General features: G+C 41.5%; 3 protein-coding genes across 3 annotated transcripts in view; 1 reads left to right on the forward strand and 2 right to left on the reverse strand.

Moving 5' to 3' along the window:
* The window catches only part of fat3b (FAT atypical cadherin 3b), a 66,934-nt gene extending 62,247 nt beyond the window's left edge, over positions 1-4,687 (reverse strand). The window contains exons 1-3 of the mRNA XM_027273246.1: positions 4,569-4,687; positions 639-3,622; positions 414-548 (exon numbers count right to left, since the gene is read on the reverse strand). Coding sequence (XP_027129047.1) covers positions 414-548; positions 639-3,599 — 3,096 coding nt within the window. The 5' untranslated portion in view covers positions 3,600-3,622; positions 4,569-4,687. The remainder of the gene's footprint in view (positions 1-413; positions 549-638; positions 3,623-4,568) is intronic.
* Positions 4,688-4,941: 254 nt separating this feature from the next.
* On the forward strand, positions 4,942-12,240 carry chordc1b (cysteine and histidine-rich domain (CHORD) containing 1b). Its single transcript, XM_027273243.1, has 11 exons — positions 4,942-5,230; positions 7,917-7,966; positions 8,047-8,103; positions 8,247-8,407; positions 8,867-8,967; positions 9,245-9,303; positions 10,156-10,226; positions 10,475-10,580; positions 10,700-10,819; positions 10,918-10,980; positions 11,390-12,240. Exons 1-11 carry the CDS (start codon positions 5,167-5,169, stop codon positions 11,561-11,563), a joined length of 1,026 nt encoding a protein of 341 aa, XP_027129044.1. The 5' UTR covers positions 4,942-5,166; the 3' UTR covers positions 11,564-12,240.
* On the reverse strand, positions 12,065-16,995 carry LOC113744367 (tyrosinase-like). The gene is made up of 5 exons (XM_027273734.1): positions 16,045-16,995; positions 15,169-15,385; positions 14,097-14,244; positions 13,816-13,997; positions 12,065-13,671 (listed from the first exon to the last, which is right to left on the reverse strand). Exons 1-5 carry the CDS (start codon positions 16,993-16,995, stop codon positions 13,406-13,408), a joined length of 1,764 nt encoding a protein of 587 aa, XP_027129535.1. The 3' UTR covers positions 12,065-13,405.
* Between the last annotated feature and the right edge of the window lie 2,619 nt (positions 16,996-19,614).

Here is a 19,614-nt window from a genome sequence, read left to right on the forward strand (position 1 = left end):
ATATAGCCATTAATTATATTATCGCTAGCAGATACTCATGTTCACTGACAATATGATTTCCTGACAATAAATAATTTTGGTGAATAAATGATTTAATTCTCTAAATGGTTCCCTCAGCAGAGCTGAACTGAAGTGAATTGTGGGACATCTTGCAACTTGTTTTTAAACATTACATACATTATGTCATTATATTTCATTTTTGTGTATTATGCTCTAAAAGCTGTTACAGGTATGTTACAGGTATTTCTGTGCTGAGAATACAAATGGGGGAAGAATTTAAGCAAACATGTCAAATGTGAATATTAACACATTGCAAATACAATTTGAAACTTGAAATGAACAAACAAAAAACAGCAATTATTAGATGATTATTAGAATTTGGGGACTATAGTATGAGTGTGTGTATTACGCACCTCTACCTCGACAAACGTCTGGCTGATAAGGCTTGGTACTCCTCTGTCCTCAGCAAGTAATGTCAGGTTATAAAACTGTTGTTTCTCAAAGTCGAGCTCCTTCCTAATCCTCAACACTCCACTCACTGCATTGACCTGTACAAAGCATTTGCAGTCCCATACATCGTAAACTGTCAATAAAAAGAGTGCAACAGTATAGACAACACAAATAGTGACATGACCTACCTCAAAAGTGCCATTGAAGTCATTAATCAAGGAGTATCGGATCTGTCCACCAGGACCAATGTCTGGGTCCTGAGCTTGCACCCAGGTAATCACAGCCCCCGGAGGGAGGTCCTCAAGTACTTGAGCACTATAGCTGCTAGGAATGAAAGCCGGGGCGCAATCATTGACATCATCCACGATTACACTTAGAGTAGTAACCGATGACCTTCGAGTGCCTCTTTCAGCCTTGTCTCTCACTTCAATCTTCAATGTGAACATTGGGATGGTTTCTCTGTCCAGGTGGCTAGCAATAAATACACTTCCTGTTTCACTGTCTATACCAAACTGAGGGACACTGGTAAGCATTATGTAGGAGAGCTGTCCATTTTGACCTATGTCTCTGTCAAATGCAGTGATGGTAATAACTTCCATACCAATGACAGAGTTCTCTGAAACAAGAGCAGAGAAGCTGTCCTGATAAAACTTGGGGTCATTGTCATTTGCATCCTCAATGATCACAGTCAGTAGTCTCCAATTGGACATCTGAGGAACGCCCTGATCGTAGATGGTGACATTAAGGAAGTAACGATCCAATCTCTCACGGTCCAGCGGCTGCAATACTGTTATCAACCCAGTCTCCATGTTGATATTGAAGCAATTTTCTTTGTTCCCATCAGATATGGAAAAGAGAATATAGCCATTGAAACCTGTGTCACCATCCCGTGCACGCACCTGAAATACACTTGCACCAGGAACGAGGTCTTCTCTCACTAGAATACTGGTGGGCAAGGCTTCAAATTGTGGAGCCTGTTTATTCATAGAGAAAAGGTCAGTAAAGCTCTCATCTGGTCTTGGTCTGGCCATAGAGGATGCTTTTGAAAGCATTTTTTCTGCCAACAGCTGGGCCACCCTGGTCTCCTTGCAGTTGAAACCCCTGGGTGGCATCCTACCCCTCACTACAGAGACATTCACAAATGTAGGATCAGAGAACAGCTCTCCATCTGTAGCAACTATTTTCAGGTTGAACACCCCACTTTTTAAATTAGCCACTGCTAACGATCTTTTTAATGACAAAGCACCAGAGTCTGGATTTAGGTTAAAATAGTCTAACTCATTGCCAGACAGTATCTTGTACCTCACCATTCCTAATTCATCTATGTCCACAGCTGACAAAGTCACAATAGTCTGGCTGACAGGGAAATCACGGCTTATCATCCCCCTGCAAGAAACCATTTCAAAAAGAGGCTGGTTGTCATTGACATTTATCAAACGAATGGTGACATTAACTTCAGTCTCTCTTCTGTAGGGTGAGCCCCAGTCAGAGGCCCTCACTGCAAAAGTATAGGTATCATCGGATGACTCAAAGTCCAGGTCTCTTGTGATCCTTATCTCCCCTGTGTCTTGTTCTATGGTAAAGGGAAGAGACTCTTCACCACTTATAGTGTGGGTGATAAATCCATTCTCTCCTTTATCATCATCCACAGCAGACACTACAAGAACAACAGTGTCTACAGGTAAGCTCTCGTTGATTGCAATATCATATAATGGCCTGTTGAACACTGGAGAGTTGTCATTAGCATCCTCTATAGTGATTTGGATCCTTGCCCGCTGCTGACTAATAATATCAACCACTTCCATCTCCATGAAATCCTGTGATATCCCTGTCAGCTGCCTTGTGGTCATAATAACTCCAGTCAAAGGGTTTATATCAAAGTACATTGGATCTGAGAGGCTGCTGAAGCTGTAATTGACACTCAGAGGAGCTGGGGAGATTTTCACCACCTCTACAATAGTGCCTGGGGGAGCTATTTCACTCAGCTTAAATACATAAATATCTTTCTCGAAATTCGCCAGCACTGGGTCTGGCTTTGCAACCAACAACTGAACAACTTGGGTATTTGAAAACTTAGGCGGTGCCCCCCTGTCTTTAGCCTGAAAGGTTAAGTTGCAGCTATAAGGAAATACATCCCAGTCGACCAATTCTGATGTTTTAACTCTATACTCATTCCCAACAGGCGATCGATCAATCACAAACTGTTCATAGGGGTCACCCTCAATGATGGACACCCACTCTATATCTCCAGATACCCCCTCATCTTTGTCCTCCACAGTCACTATGGCATAGACTGAGTCCTTGTCCACCCACGATGGAACGACAGCAACTGCACTGAGAACAGGAGCAAAATGATTGACCCGTTTCACAGTTAGGAGCAGCCTGGCAGTGCTGCTGATACCAGTGTTCCCATAGAGTTTCATCCCTCTGTCGACCACCTGAACCTCCAGCTCAAACCTGTCTTGTTTGTCCATCCTGGGCCGGCCCGTCAGGGTGATGACCCCGCTGGTCGGATGAACAGCGAAGAGTTCAACTCTGTTGTTGAAGAAGTAGTAGAACTCCCCATTGGAGCCCATGTCTGCATCTGTGGCTGTCACGCGTCCTATGCTGGCACCCAGAGGGGCACTCTCAGAAACAATGAATGAATAGGAGGTTGGTGAGAAGAGAGGTCGGAGATCATTGGTGTCTAAGACCTTGATATATACAGTGGCTAAGGCTTCTAGGCCTCCTTGGGCAGATGCCTTAACTGTTAGTGTGTAATTATCCTGTACTTCCCGATTCAATGTAGCACCACTGCCTCCATTAGTGCGTATACGAAGGAAACAAAAATCTCCCATTACAAACTCTTCAGCCTGGAAGAGTCCCTCACTGTCTCCAGACTCAATGGAATATTTTATGTCTAAAGATCGTGGTGGCCCAAGAATGATGCCCATTTTGACCTCATTTGTGGTGTAGGTTCTTGCAGCAGAGTTCTCAAAGATGGAGGCATTATAGGCAGGCTGGGTGAAGAGCAGCAGGCCTTGTCCTGGTCTGAGTTCTGGCAGGAATTGGGCATGAATTGAAGGGAAACAGAGGAGGAAAAAGCAAATAAAATAAAAAAGAAGAGGGAGGCTGAGTAGAGGAACCATATTTCCCCACCGATTAGGCATCACTATTCCATCACTCAGTCAGCCTATATTTGGAAAGAATAACAAAGAAAAACAGATCTGGATTCAGTTGGTGAATTGTTCAAGACATGCTCTCTGCATGCTAAAATTTTGATAGAGAACTGTGAGACCAAAGTTACAAAGACATTTCAGGGGTACTGCTTATCACTACAGGGATATGATAGCATATTCAATGTTGCGCTCAAACATTTTGTATTCAAACACCCAAAAGGCTCAGAAGCAAAGACAAAGCTTAAGAAAAAAACGTCAAAGCACAGCACACTTACAGACTCAGTGAAACATATGTCACCAAATAAAATATCAGGGATCAGAAACAATCACTGTTACAAGACTGACTAAAAGATTCAACAAGGACTTTTTAGTCTTTATCCAGTGATGATTGGGGTGGTGCTATTTCCCAAAGAGGAAATGTAAACTGAGATACATCATTGTGAACTCAGAAATTGGTTGCACAGAGACCTTTTTTAATTAACTAAAACACAGAGCTAAAGTTCCAGCCCACTAAACATCAGCCAGTAACTAAAAGTAAAGAGAAAATGAGGCAGCCTAATTCAAAACATTGTGTCTTTTTTCTTACAGATGCTTTTAAATATTGTGTAGGCTGCTGTATAGTGAATATATAGCATTTTCTTGAACATTACAAAACTTCAACAGAAAGTCAAATAATAGAAATAAATAAATTAAAAATTAAAAAATACATTTGAGCCCACTAATGGAGGTCCTAGAGCACCAAATAGGCTGTCAAAATATGACCACAGAAATCAACATTCCCTAGAGGGAGACTGTCCTGGGAGACATTTGGTGAGCATTTCTGCCGTCACGTTGGTGAAGATCCAACAGAGCTCGCCTCCGTGCAAAATTCACGAGTTTCTGAAGCTTCTGTCTGTAGCTACAGTCTGCAGCTTAATTAACTTGACAGAGACATTACTCACACATTGCAGCTTGCCCTACCTTCAGACGAAACAGCTGTTATCAGTGAATGGAAATTCTTCCCCATCCTCTCCCCGACAGTGATTCAAAAAAGAGGAAACAATGCGCAAAACAAGTCGACGCTCGATGCGCGAAATGGAAAAAAAATCATGTGCACATATCCCGACAGTCTACTACGCTGCAGCCATCCTCGTAAAACTAAATAGCTATTGCCCCAGTTTCATGCACCTGCCTACTGTAACCCTGAGTGCAGTTGACTATTTTTTTTTAATCTGCAACAGAAAACTGACGTTGAACACTTCGGTGTTCGTTGGCTGAAAGGTTATGGTCCGATAAATGTGTGGTGTGAAGAACGTGTCGCTTAACGCAAGTTTGGAAGCAGTCAGCATCAGTTGTCGCTCGTGTGGGACCACGGTGCGCTCACAGGATGGAGGGGGCGGGGCTTGGGCGCGCTCCGAGTGTAGCCGAGTGTAGCCGACAATCTCCGGAAGTGAGACCAGTGTAATGTACAGCAGTGACGATTGCGGCGGCTCCTTAACGTTATCTCACACACAAGCTTTTTTTTTTTAGTGCTTGGTTACACATCTTCCCATCAGTTCAACTCGTTTCCTCCCACACCATGTCTGTTTTGTGTTATAATAAGGGATGTGGACAGCGGTTTGATCCAGAAAACAACCCAGACGGTGAGTAGTACCTCAGTTAACTATCGCTGTGCCCGGTGTGTTAGCAAGCTAACGTTAACCTCTGAGCATCTGGAAATTTCTACAGCGCTCAGGCCTGGTGGGCCCACGTAGCTATACGCTATATTAGTTAGCTGAATGGACCCGGTACCGTAGCAGCTTCATTCATTAACGCTGCGGCCGGTTAGAAGTCAGGGAGCTAAATAGCACGAGCGACTTAGCACGATGTTGTAGGCACGCGAAGCTCTCGAGGGAGACTTTTCCAGAAGCATTGTCCCGGACAGGACGCACGGTTAGCGGGTTAAAGAAACCTAAACACGCTGTGTTTATTACATATGTAGTCTGTCAGAACATTTCCCAGTGTTGAATGATAAATATAACTGTTAGCACGAGTGTTGCTTAAAAAAAACAACAACAACAACCAACAACTCGAAAGACAAAGAGGAGAAGGACAGGAAACACATTACTGTCCATCATTACTAATGTTAGTCCACTGGACTGCGTGTTAAGTGGGTTAAATGGCCATAAAATGGCTGTTTGGCGCCCTTTCAGAAGAGTAGGTAAGAAGTTAACTGGATGTAGATGCTGTTTCACTCACACAACAGCCCCTGCATACAGAAATAAGTTCAAACCTCCTCATGTCGTGCTAGTTTTCTCATTAGAAACATTATATTATCAAGTCTGATGCCAAACTAGCAACAACAAAGTTTGGGAAAACTTCTAAGAAATGGAAATATGGAATATCTATTTATGAGCTTATCCTCCTCCTCACTACCAGAAAGGGCTCGTGGCGGTGGAAAGCCGAGACATATTTTGAACCCACACCGTCTCCCTGCCAGCAGCTTGGATATCAGTCTGTGAAAAGCGGGAGCAGCCTCCCCAATAACCAGGGGCCTCATAAAAACCAGGACATTTGACAGATGCAGTCATTACATGTTTACAGCGCGTGCTCCTCACCCAACACCAGCCAGCCAAAGCCCTGGATTTAATGTAACACAAGACGCCTCGGGAGAGATGCAGACATTTGAAGCAGCACTCATCATCATGAGGGAGGAAAATCTTCTCCACCATGTCTTGGTGTTTGAGGCCATGCTTGAGTGTTTACAAGTTTGGCACACAGTTTATAGTGTTTGTCATCCTGGTTTATGTGTTAATAACTCCTCACACGTTTAGCTGGTGCTATATACAAATTCAAATCTTCACATGTCGTTACGGTGCGACCTGTGTGTACTTCTGGAAGTGCAGCACACCCACAACACCACAAGGACACGTTGTCACAATGATTCACTTCTCGATCTCGAGATGAAGTTTACCCCCGAAATCACTGTTGATATGAAGCTGCTGATATAAATCTGATTGGACGTTCACGGTGGGATTGTTGCCTTCAGCTGCCACGACAAAACCTCGACGAGTGGCTTATTTCTTTTGGTTAGAAACATCTGCCTCTGTCTTCAGGTAATATGACATTGTGTATTACCAGATGCACAATGCACGAGTCATTTCCATTTTAATCGTGTTCTTCTTTTCATAACACTGGAGTATATCATCATTACCTTTCAGAAGTACCTAAGAGGTGTATCTAAAGCATTAGCGTGGCACTGGCACAGCTCAGACTGTACTGTGAGCTAAATGTCTAATTTATGGAGTCATCCAGCCAATTTTCTTTTTTCTTCACTTCAGTGATTTGTCTTTGAAAGACGTTCCAGAAAGAGGACATAAAAAAAAAAATAACTTAAGGCAAATCTGAAATATGTTATGAATCCATTAGTATTATTCTAAAGTCTTCATGCGTAGTGATCCTGTGTTCAGGTTTGATCGTGCTTGTTGTTTCTGTTCGAAAAGCTTTTTTTCTCCACAGAAAACGTTTAATGAATCTTTTCGGTGCGTCTCCTCAATGAATAATTCATTTCGTGTACCGCGCTTCATAAAGAAAAATGCAGATCGTTTAAGTTTTTTATCTAAAACTGCAGTCTGTTCTTATCAAACTGAAGTTTAATACTGAGCATCAAAAAGTCATGATCTACTGAAGCTTAAATTCTCTTTATCCGTCTGTGTTTGTCAGTTCAATGAGTCTGTTTGTTTAATCCATGAATTATTCTGTATCACTGTCACTTTTGGATTTAGGATCACTTCTTCTTCTCCAGACATAATCTTGTTTTTTTAAATACCCAACTACAGAAGTACTGTACCATGAAAGAAGGGTATTTTTGCAGTATTATGTCCTACAATATACACACAATTTACTTTACATTCATCTCAACATATTAGGTTTTTTTTTTTTTTTTAAACACCAGAGAGAGAGACACACTGTTTTCTGTACAGGCTTGACCCCCGTACAGCCTTCAGACGCTGCTGGAAACATTCCAGCCAAGTTTAACATTTTGCCGCTCAGTTTTTCAGACTGCACTGTGAGGGCAGCATCCGACACCGCCAGGACCAAGTCCTGTGAGACGTATAGCACACATGAAAGGGTGGAGACATTAAAGCTGTGGTGCCCATCAAACAAAAAAAGGGGCTATAGATTATTCAGTTTTTTCATTTTCAAATTAAAAACAAATGAGGTTTTGGTTTTTTTGCCACAGTGTATTTTAAGAGCTGGATGTTTTGCTTCTTTTCTTTCACCTCAACAGTCAAGTTTGAATGTATTTGCATGAGATATTTGTAGCACATGTGTGTTTTCTTTTCACAGATGTCTGCACGTATCATCCAGGAGTCCCGGTGTTCCACGACGCACTGAAGGTAAAATGCCTGAAAATTCACCATTAGCGTGTGTCTCGTTATCTGGTCAAACGTTATCTGGTGTTTCTGACTTCCTCCAGGGATGGTCCTGCTGCAAGAGAAGAACTACTGATTTCTCAGACTTCCTCAGCATTGTTGTAAGTTTCTGCTTCTGTTTTGATCCATACCTCCAATCCTCCGTGGTCATGTTTTCATTGTCTATTGTCTTCATAGGCATTGACTACCTCCTTTTGCTGTGAACACGTTGGCCTGATATCTCATTGTGTCTCTCTCTACACAGGGCTGCACAAAAGGTCCCCACAACAAAGAGAAGCCCCCTGAGCCGGTGAAACCAGATGTGACATCATCGGGAGAAAAGAAAGAAGGAGACGACCAAAAACCAAAGTTTAACGAGTACATTATCTCAGCACCAAAGCCTCAGGAGGCGATAAGCAGACCAAGGTTAGGAACAGCAAAGTTTCAGCCAATAGTGAAGTCATATTTTACAATTTTTCTCCATTCAGTAGATCCACAGTGCTTCTAGTTTAAAACTGTATATCCTAATGAAGTCCATGGGCTACACTCTTTATTATTCTGGTCTAATATCACATGCATGAAAGGATAGGTACAGTATCTGAGTTATTGAATCAGCCTGAAATCATCAGTCGTACCCTAGCACAGGATCTTTTACCCCAGATACTTCCGAGTTCAAAAGAAAGTGGACCAGCAACTAATGAGGAGATTAATGGTGAATAGTGAAACTCTGTTTGAGTAGTGTGTTGGTCTTGGGTTGATTTTCTATCAGAGTGTTGTTGTCAATGATGTATGCCTTGGTAGTAAAAGTAAAAACAGTTTTGAAATTGACAAACAGATCCTGTCTGTGTTATTGGTATGTTATATGTTCTTGTGTTTCCGTTACAGCGCTGATGAGCCGATGGTGAGAATGCAGCATAAAGTCTCTGGTTCTCTGAAGCAGGCTCTGGAGAAACTGAAACTTTCTGAAAATGCAGCAGACAAGAAAGGTGAGAACACGACTCTATATTTTTTTTCTGTCCTCTTTATTATAGACTACCTCCATCCACGTCTTGTTCCAGTAGACAGGAAGGTCACGTTGACAGTGGAAGTTAATGGATGGCCGCTGGGACTTTGCTGTCACCTGCGTCATTCACATCATAGCATTTGAGTAAAACGCTCACAGGGACAGGGCAACTCATCATGACTCTGGATGCATTTTTTAAGGTGCTCTTCAAAGTGTGGGTGTCAATCCTTACGTGTCTCTCTCTCTCTCTCTCTCTCTAGAGGAAGATGGTGACGAGATCAAGATCGGAACGTCCTGTAAAAATGGAGGATGTACTACAGTAGGTGAATTTTCTTCTGGGCTAACTTCTCGTGCTGTTGAAATAGGTCAAAAACAAACTAATTTATGCTTGTGGAATCTCCCAAACACGTTTCCACTTCTTCTCCATTTCTACCCCAAATTCAGTTAACATATTTGAATAAATCTATGAACAGCTGTCATTAAATTAAAAACAAAAACAAATCACGATCCAAGCTGATCCTTACAAAGAAATTATGATGCCCCAAAAGAGCTCAGAGCTCCGGGTAAGGGGGGAGTAGATACAGCTCATTTTCTTCCTCCTCCACATTTGCTCTGAGACAAATGCAAAGTCGTTTTTTTTTCTCTCAAGCTAATCAAGCCTGTCAGAGCAGAACCCCCCAAGATTAGAAAATAAATTGTAAGGAACATTTGCATTGACTTGGGCTTTGTTGAAGCTTGGAGTGGGACTTTAATGATTTACATAATTGTACTTTAACTGATTTGATTGAAAGCCATGAGATACTCTCTACCTGCTTTTTACGTGATTAATCAGTTAGGGTCTTGGTAGAGTCTGAATTGGTACATTTAAAAACATTTTTTGTAGTTATTACTCATTCCCAGAAAATTATACGTTCACCTCTATCATTACAGCATTTGAAAATATCTTTTAATAAGAAATAGATTTTCTGCATGGCTCCATTCATCTTCGCAGAGATGACATTACTGGAGAAATCATTTTAGACTTGTCAGTTCAATAACCTCTGACTATTAACTGCGGAGATGGAGGAGAGGAAGTACCATAAATGTACGGTTTACCCCTATTTCTATTTTTTTATGACAAAAACCATCTGCCTCAGTGATTCTAAACACACTTCTGTTGTTCTCTCCTTAGAGTTTTGATGGACCTGCGAGCGATTCGGATGTGTGCTCGTACCACTCTGGATTTCCTATCTTCCATGAGGGGTTAGTATCAGTGCTCATATTTTCTGATTATAAGGAAATGTTTGAATTCACACTTAAAAACCTTTGACTTTCCATTTCTGTGCTTTGCTGCATTGACATGAAAGAGTAGAGACTCTGGAAACTGTAAAAGTAGTGTGAAGAGCGGTGCCAGTATCTTCCTGTTAGTCTTGTTTTTTGGTTCTCCTGAGTGACACAGTATTGATTGGTAAAAATCCAGCGAGTTTATGTGTTTGCATCTGCATCTCCAGGATGAAATACTGGAGCTGTTGTAAGAGGAAAACCTCTGACTTTAACACCTTCCTCTCTCAAGAGGGCTGCACCAAGGGATCACATCTATGGAGGAAAAAGGATGCGGTAGGTGTGTGTGAAAGAGCCTCCGCTATGACTCCATCTAGTGGTGGCATTGAAACAGTTGAGATGATGCTTCATGGCCCACTGACTTCAAATGTTGTTAATCTGAAATCTCCTTGCAGGGTAACAAAGTGGTTCCATGTCGGTTTGACTGGCATCAGACCGGCACGCAGGTCATCATCTCTATCTACGCCAAGAACGGCGTTCCGGAGCTAAGCTACGTGGATGCAAACAGCACTACGGTGAGAGATACCGTCTGATCATCTCGGACCATATTTAAAGTGCTTATGTTCTGATTGTGTTCTTCTCCGTTCTAATCATTTCTTCTTTTCTCCCTCAGCTCAACATCCATGTTATATTTGAAGGAGAGAAGGAATTTGAGCAGAAAATCAGCTTGTGGGGGGTAAGTACAGCATTCACTTCACCTGTCAGCAGTCAAGATGCCACAATATAACATACTTTCATGAGTGATTACGACATGCTACAGATCTACACTAGAGACCATTGCATGTGGATTAAAAATGACAATAATTGTAGTAGATAAAACATGATTTTAGTCTGAATTCGTCATCCTTGTTTGCCAGAATGGCTCGTCTTTGATCACCAAAGGGCTTTTGTGCACACAATCATGCTACAATTTGATTTAAGCAAATTTGTATCTAAGAGATGATCAGTTGGGGTTCAGATCATTCCTCTAACTCTGCTGTCGAACCATCTTTTGAAGATGCACTTAACTACAGTTCTGATGGGTTCAATTTTTTACCATCTGTTTGTTAAGCTCAGCTTTGTCACGCTGCCTTCTTTCGTTGTAGGTGATTGATGTCAGTAAAAGTATAGTGAACATGATGGCCGCCAAGATTGAGGTCGCCATGAAGAAGTCCGAGGCCATGTCATGGGCTCGCCTGGACCTCCCCCCTCCCGTCCCCCCACCCAAGGAGAGCGAGAAGAAAGAAGAGGAAGTTGATAGCGAGAACGAAGATGAATGATGAGGAATGAAAATAAAAACATAGTGTTTATTTTTAGCTGAATTCAAGGCCACACAGTCCATTCCTTACCTCTCTAAAGAGTTGACTCTTTGCTGTCATGAAACTTTGGCCTCTACTCTTCAACTGTTTCCCCTTTCATTCCTACCAGTCAACATTGTTCATGTTGCTTGTTCTTCTGAGGTTTCAGTCCTTTTTTTATTGATCATTATATAAATGAAAAAAGAAAGAATCTTCAAGTGTTTTTACAATGTTTTTTTTTCACTAAAGTACTGTATGATAACAAGGGGAACACTGACTTTTCCTAGACTTTCAAGTTAAAGGTGACAAACCCGTTAATTGCACTGAAATCGCCTGGAAACTAACACCACACTATAAGATGGGAGTCAGGTGTGACCATGCAGGTCACGTGATGGACCACAGTTTATCTTTCAACAGTGTTTGGGAAGAATCATTCCATCCTCTGCTTTCATAAATTGTATAAATTATTGCTTTTTTTTTTTCTTTTTTTTTGTTCCCACATGGATCACATCAGTCAAACGTTGTCTTCACAGATATACACTCATGATAATGAAGTTGCTCTGTGTAGTTTGAAATTTGGATCTCTAAAAATGTCCACACTTGTATCATATGGAGTTTATTCTGAATAAACTGTTAAAATAAATACTATACTTCCTTGGCACCCTTAGACTTGGAAGTGAAATGTTTGCCAGCGGACTATCTCACCTTTTCCCACAGGTAAAATTGCAGATTTGCTCTAAAGTTGTTTTTTTTACACAATTCTACCTAATGCATATTTTGTACATGTTTTGCTTCCAAATAATCAATGCTGTAATTATCTCCTCATTTTTTTTGTCCAAACAGTTTTAATAATGAGAATGTACTGTAATATCTGAGAATGGCAACCAAATATAAAGTATTTTGAGCAAAGTAATTATATTATAAAAATGCTATGCTAAGCATGTCTCTGGGCTTAGAATGTATGAGTTAAATGTGGTTGAATGAGACCATGACCTATGGGTAAAATGATATAGGGAACGGATTTATCTTACCAAAAAATAAACTTTTGTGTTCAACTTTTCAAACTGGTTTACATCCTCCTGCACACATAGAGCATATGCAGAGAGAGTTTTGTTAAGAGCGGTATTAACGGCAGACTCTTCTAAGAGTTGAGACTTCGAGAAATGAAACACTTGTGTTGAATTTAAGCAGGTGTGACCTTTCCAGTGAGGATTTAGAACCACATGCACCTTACGGGAATTGCAGTGACTTTTACAAATGTCAAAGTTCTTTAAACTATTACATAACTCTTAAAGAACTCCTGGTGCTGGGAGATGTCTCAGTCCGTGACACCTGCAGAGACACTATCAGCTTCTCAACACATCTCACACCACAACCATGATTTAGTTTAGACGTTAATCAAAAACACTGACTCCCACGTGAAGATCATTAACAAGTCCCTCAAGGCTTCTGTAGAATTATCTGAAGAGTTTGTATATTAGATTTCTTCATAATAAATGCCTGCGTGCATGACTGATGACTGAACATGCTGCAGATCCAGATTTTGAAGGTAATCAGCCGAAACCAAAAAAAAAAAAATTGTGAAAAGTCATCATGGAACATTTCCGTGATATAAACCGTAACTGTTGCACAGACCCTGTCTGAAATCATCTGATGTGTAGGACTTGACAAGTTGCAGAACATTCAAATTTTAACATGCCTGATGACCCATTGCAACATTTAAACACAAAGAAAGATTATAGGCTTAATGTAATACATGATTCACAGTGCTTTGATATTAAAATTTATGGATGTGTGCGTGACCACACCGGACTGTCTGCGCCTTCATATATTTGTTTGGTAGTTACGGTCGTTGCTTTCCTCTGTGTCACTGCTCCAGATAAGTGGCTGTCTTTCTGGGAGAGCAAATAAGTTTTTCCACCTCCTCCCATGCAGCCAAGGTGACCCTCTGTATCGCCGTTTTACAGTTAGGACAGCAGTGGCTATGCTCACTGATACAATTCCTCCACAAAGCCCTGCAAGCAGCAGCCAGGGCCACACAGCCTGCAGTTCCTCCAGGTATGGACGTATGGATTCTGCTAACCTCTGGTCTGAAAGATAAACATAAGAAGTTGTTCAAATTTTGTCTTCAATGTACAGATTTGTGAAAATGTAGCAGAAGAATGAAGACATTAGCAGAGAAAATGTGTAATTTATGTCCTTAAATGCAAATCAGTGTGGAAAATAGTACTTACTAGCATCTAGCAGATATGAATATTCATATCCCAGGTCCTTGCTGGAGATGAAGAATTCAATATTTCTGTGAAGGGGCAGGAAGGGCACCATGTTGTATTCACTGTTGTGCCCTATGGGAGCATTAGCCCTTGGGTACTGTGATGGAGATGGTCTATGCCTCCTGAGCCACTCTTCATAAATGCTTTCATAGAGAATAAAAACAAAGTCAGCAGTGCCGAGAGGTGCAAGTGTTTCAGCGTACTCACAAACTGCAGAAATGTGAAAGATGTGTACAACTGACCTGTCAACAAAAGCATGGTGGAGAAGGAATATGGGGTCATTTGCTGAGCCCTGCACAGAGGACATGGAGCCGTTCATGAACACATGGAGAGCAGCGTGCATGCTCATGCGTGAACTGTTTCCCAACCCGGTCTGAGGATCCCCGAATCCTGCAAGATGTCAGCAGCATGTAGTGGTTAGAATAATAAAAGGCTTTTTGTAGTAAAAAATGAAATATTGTCACACTAAATCAACCTGTCAAGCAGACAACATTATCTTTTAACAGTGTGTGTATGGCCATATAGCAACTCTCTATAAAGCTCTCCCTCAGTATATCTCTTTTTATGAGATATGTAAATATGTTCAGAGGAAACCATCACACGCCTTTAATGCACCGGAGACAGCACTTCATTTGGATAGTTCTGTGTTGATATTCAACCTACCTACTCAACCCAAGTGAATTATGCAAAGTTTATATTCCTGAACTCATGTTAATTCCAACCCTGAGATTAATGCACACTCATAAATCAGCTACATATTTGCCATAGTCCTGAGAACATTTTTAGAGATGCACAGTACAATTGCTGGATAGTTATGATTATTTGTAAACCTCAGTCACAATAAATTCCATGTCCACTGCAAACTTACAAATTATAGTTATTTAGTTATTTGTTATGTATGACTTGTTAATCATCTGCAAATTGTTGATAAATGACTCAGAAATAATAATAATGATCCACAAGAACATTGACAAAGGACTCTCATATGCTCATGACCTGGATACATATTTATGGAGCATTATAATAGCTTCCTGCAATATATGCATTATTAAAACTAAAAAGTTGGGTTGTCAAATTCTGTCTTATAAATGTGGTGAGTATGCATTCATATGTTATCCATACTGTGCAAATTAGCTAGATTAATGTGATGTGAGGCCACAAATGAAAGTGTGAATGCTCACTAACAACAAACAGAACATCCCACACAGCACATGCAGGGAGCAGGCAGACCACATTAACACAGTGGGAGTGAAGAGCAGCAGTGCAGAGCCGTATATAATAACGTGTGTGCATCTGTGGTCAAGCTTATCTGACCTTCCAGAGTGTTCCTGAAGCTCATATTGGCACTGCGGTCCATGGCTCCGGTGTCATAGTTGGTCAGACTGAGAGTGAACTCCACTTCTGCTGAAGTTGGTAATCGTTGAACCACACTACGATTGTGGTTTCCTGGGTTTCGACGTAATGGGCCTTCTTCCCTGGCATCACATAACACACCTCTGTCACTGTAGTCCTGGGCTCGGGAGCACAGTACCTGTTGATGGAGACACGCAGGAACATATAAGTTTTGCAGCAGTGTAACCTGGTTTCGAAAAAAAAAGTAATTTACCCAATGTTGCATTTTTATTTAATTGATTATATATTATACCTTGAACGAACTCAGGGACAATTACTATTCACATACAATTTTGGGAAGAACCAGTTAAAAGGTTTCCTGCAAAAAAGTTTCTCTACACTGTAAAAAGTGCCTGTAGATTTACAGTAAAAAACTGCCAAATCAATAGATTAAAAGACCATCATGAAATATGACAGTCAAACACGTTTCATAACTTTTATTGATATGCCATTTTAAGGGAGTATTTTATATTAATTGCACAGTAAAACACTGTAATTTTGAATAGCATAGTTTATGGTCTTTTTTACCGTAAAATCTACAGATTTACAAAATTATGGAATAAAATGACAACTTTAAATGTGAAATCAACAGTACTAATATCTGTATTATTATTAAAGTTAGGCCATACAACAAAAGTTTGTGTTGTTGTTGTTTACCATCACAAAGAACCAGGTTCTAACTGGAACCTTTATTTTTAAGGGTACAGCACTTCACAGCTGAATCCTACTTCAAAAGAAAAGAGGAGAGAAGAGCTAAAGTGAAAACTTGTAGGAGAGAAGATGAATGACTGCGTTTACCCTCCAAGAAGAAAAGACTGAGCCTGGGCTGAGAAGACTGGGGTCCTGGGGGTTGCGCTCTCCCATCAGCTCGTCCGTGCACACGTCACATCCCTGGGCATCCCTCCAGTCCCAGTAGGGGATGGTGAAGCTCGTGTCTCCGCTCAGCTTCCTGATCTCGTGCTCCCATTGCAGCAGGTACACGCGGTGCCACGGGAGAAAGGCAGGCGCCCAGTGGGCAAAGTCCACATCAGTCCACACGTTCCCGGGCCCACCCAACAGCGCGTCCCGGGACACATAGTAATGCATCCACACAAATAAATCATACACAGACACATCAGAGAACATCGGGTTGGAGCCGTTCTCCATCTCCTGGTAGGTCCCGGTGACCACAACATAGTCCCTGCTGACTGTCTGCTTGGCCAAGTTCAGGTAGGACACAAGTTTGATCCTCTCGGCTCTGGACAGGTGAAATATGTTCCTCCTCAGAGACTCTCTCCTCTCGTTGCAGTTTACGCCGAAATATCCAAACTTACAGTCCGCGCAGTTAAAACCCATGAAGTTCCCTGCGCACTGGCAAGTCCGGTTGTAGAAAACCAAGGGCCACCTCTCTCTGTCGTCCAACCCAGAGAAGGGGTACTGTGGCCCGTCGGGCTGGTTCGACACCTCCACATCCTGACAGAAGCCTCGACCCGAGCTGGCTCCGCAGGGTGAGCCGTCCCCTTCCCAGGCCGGGCAGCACTCCTTGGTGCGCAAAGCTTCACGAGTGGCGCACAGACGGGGGAACTGTTGATAGCTGGGCGCCAAACATACCATGAAACTGATTATCAGGGGCCACATTACGGAAAGCAGTCCCCGAGAAGTTTGAGGCAAATGCACACACCACGGCGAAGCTTTCACGAGTTTAAATTCTTCAGAGGTTTTTCTTGGGCGCACCCCTCCCCTCTTTGTTGAGCCAGTCACATGCCACATAACCCCAGGGTGAAGCCAACTTCATGAAGGGGGGCAATCAGCCCAAAGGCAGACGCAGTTGAAGTCATTAAGTCATGGAAAAAAAGAGATCAATCAAAGTTTAACACCATCATTATGACTTTTATCATGGAATGATACAACTAAAGAAAAAATTCTAGAGCACAGACCACACAGACCAGATTCTGTGGTTACAATGATTGTACAGTGATTTTCTGCTGGGAGCGTGGTCTGCTGCTGCAAAAAAAAAAAGAAAATGTAACTCATGATCTCTGTCTACACACAAATAATCATAAGAGAAAGGTTAAGGAGAGGACATATGTTTTTTTTGTTTTGTTCCATTGTCACTTCTTGTGACTTGAGAAGGTTGAGGGCAGATCACAGCAAATGATTTAAATTCACATACTGCATCCAGGTATGAAGTGATGGAAATAAATGAGCCCCTGTGAGAATTCAAAGACATTTCTAAAGATTTGAATAAAATGTGTTTCTGAAATGATGTTTTAACTGCGCATTTGACAAAATTAAAACTCCCTTTTGTGTTTGCTAAAATGTTGCTTTATAGAGGACAGCGGTTGCTCTCTGTTGTTGTTACAGTATGTCTCTCTACCAAAGTGCTCTCTCTGTCTCTCTGTCTCTCTCTCTCTCTCTCTCTCTCTCTCTCTCTCTCTTCATATATAAAATTATGGATACACAATTCCGTATGCATCATGTATGTAAATTAAACTTTTTCGTGTCACTATTTTGCTGCATAAATTGCGAGTCGGACTCTGATTTATAAGCTGGTACATGAAATAAACAAAGTCAGAACACACACACACACAGGTAGATTATCAGAGTTTAGTCTGTGATCCACCTGGATAGGCTGTCTGTGGAGGTTTGACCGATCTGAGTGTCTGATTGGCCTGCGTCATGTGACACCACCTACTGAGGATTTAAACAACAGATTTATTGAATGCAGAAGCCGATGAGCATGATAAAAGAAAACCATCCCCAAGGCGCAAGTTGTGGTATTTGCTTTCATGAAATGCTTTCTGGGAAGAACCTTTCAACTGCTGCTGTCTCACATCACATGATGCTCTACACCTGTGACCACAACCACCCTGACCTGACCTTTGACCTGTAGTCTAATTGAATCCATTTCTCTATAGTGACTTGCTCAGCACAACACTCACTGTTCTCACATCCAAAATGCACCAATGCAACCAAAACATATGATCAGTGTTGCCCCAGCATATGCATAAACTAGTAGTTTAACTACATTTTGCAGTAAATTCAGGAAGTTACTTTTGTTTATAATTATTTAATTATTTTTTGTTACTTTGTTTACAACTACTGAAACTACAAACAATTTGGGGTCATAAAAGAATGATGTATTTGTCATACATCACATGAACATTGCCAAGTTGACCGTTAATCAAGTTAATCAAACTTCCCTCAGGCTTGCTCCTCTACATTTCAGCTTCTTCAGTGTGTCATAATCCGCTGCTTGTGAAGTGCTGCATCTCAGAATCAACTCTTGTACCAGAACACTAACTTTTGTCTGACAAGTGAGAAACAATTTGCCACTGATTATACATAATGATCATAAAAATCACTAACAATAGGTAGCATTACAATTAGTGTCATTGTGGGTGGACTCAGAATCACTTTGTGACTGGAGGCGGACAGTGATACAATTGCAACATTGTCTGCACTCTGCTTTAACTTCCCCCTTCTCTCATCCGTCACAAGTCTTTCCTAAAGGTCAGAGGATAACAGTAGGAACCCAGTGTTGTCTTTTTAGATGTAGATGTAGCACACTGGTCTTATTTACAGTCACTTTGTACTCTTAGATCTTGAAACTATAAAGAGTAAACATGTACAAAATGTGTGTTTTGCAGTTTGGTGGTTGCATTTGAGGGAGAAAACAGGTGAGTCAACTTCCGTTGTGTTGACTGTATGGACAGCTCTATCCGTTACAGCAATGAGTCTCCATGAGAGGGCGCCATGTGACTACTTCTGTCCCTCTGGATGGCCATTCACCTCTTTGTCTCAGTCTCCCCAGGCAACTAACAAAGCAGCAAAGTGTAGACAGCGCTTCATTCATTTGGCTCCTAGTAATGAACCTCCATAACAGAAATGTTATGTTGTTGTGTAGGATGTGCATCATAGATCTTACATGATTTACAATCACTGCTAACGAACTGTGACTTGAAATTCAGTTGGGAGCCTGCAAAGCCCTGATGATCCCTGTATCTTATAGAAGAAGCCACTGGAAGTACTGAACTACTGAACTGTAAATGAATTACTGTGAATTCCACGTATCCTATTCCCAGCTCTATCACAGAAGGATTAAGTGTACCCAGATTGCTCAGATCAACATGTTTGCTCCCTATACGGTTCAGCTATGGTGTAGCCTCTCTAAGTTAAAGCTGGACGTTCCACTCCATTAGCTGAAGTTAACCACTTCTGTGCCATGTACTAAGCTTGTCATACATGCATTCATGTGGTATCAAATCATACTTCACTCGCTGACTGTTGATTGTGAACTTTGTGGATTCAGTTGTTTCTCCACTGCAGATTAAGCCATTCATCACAAAGCAGCATAATTATGCCTGAGGTCAGATCTGTGTCTCACCC

Source organism: Larimichthys crocea, chromosome XXII (genome assembly GCF_000972845.2).
Source record: "Larimichthys crocea isolate SSNF chromosome XXII, L_crocea_2.0, whole genome shotgun sequence".
NCBI lineage: Eukaryota > Metazoa > Chordata > Actinopteri > Sciaenidae > Larimichthys > Larimichthys crocea.

Bases quoted from the DNA above. Each gene is read 5' to 3' on its own strand.
- chordc1b (XM_027273243.1), top strand. From the start codon at position 5,167: ATGTCTGTTTTGTGTTATAATAAGGGATGTGGACAGCGGTTTGATCCA. The intron at 8,968-9,244 runs GTGAGAACACGA...CTCTCTCTCTAG, and splicing joins AAATGCAGCAGACAAGAAAG to AGGAAGATGGTGACGAGATC. The intron at 10,820-10,917 runs GTGAGAGATACC...TTTCTCCCTCAG, and splicing joins TGGATGCAAACAGCACTACG to CTCAACATCCATGTTATATT.
- LOC113744367 (XM_027273734.1), bottom strand. From the start codon at position 16,995: ATGTGGCATGTGACTGGCTCAACAAAGAGGGGAGGGGTGCGCCCAAGA. The intron at 15,386-16,044 runs GTAAACGCAGTC...CTCCATCAACAG, and splicing joins CAGTCTTTTCTTCTTGGAGG to GTACTGTGCTCCCGAGCCCA. The intron at 13,998-14,096 runs GTCAGTTGTACA...TCTCTATGAAAG, and splicing joins CACCATGCTTTTGTTGACAG to CATTTATGAAGAGTGGCTCA.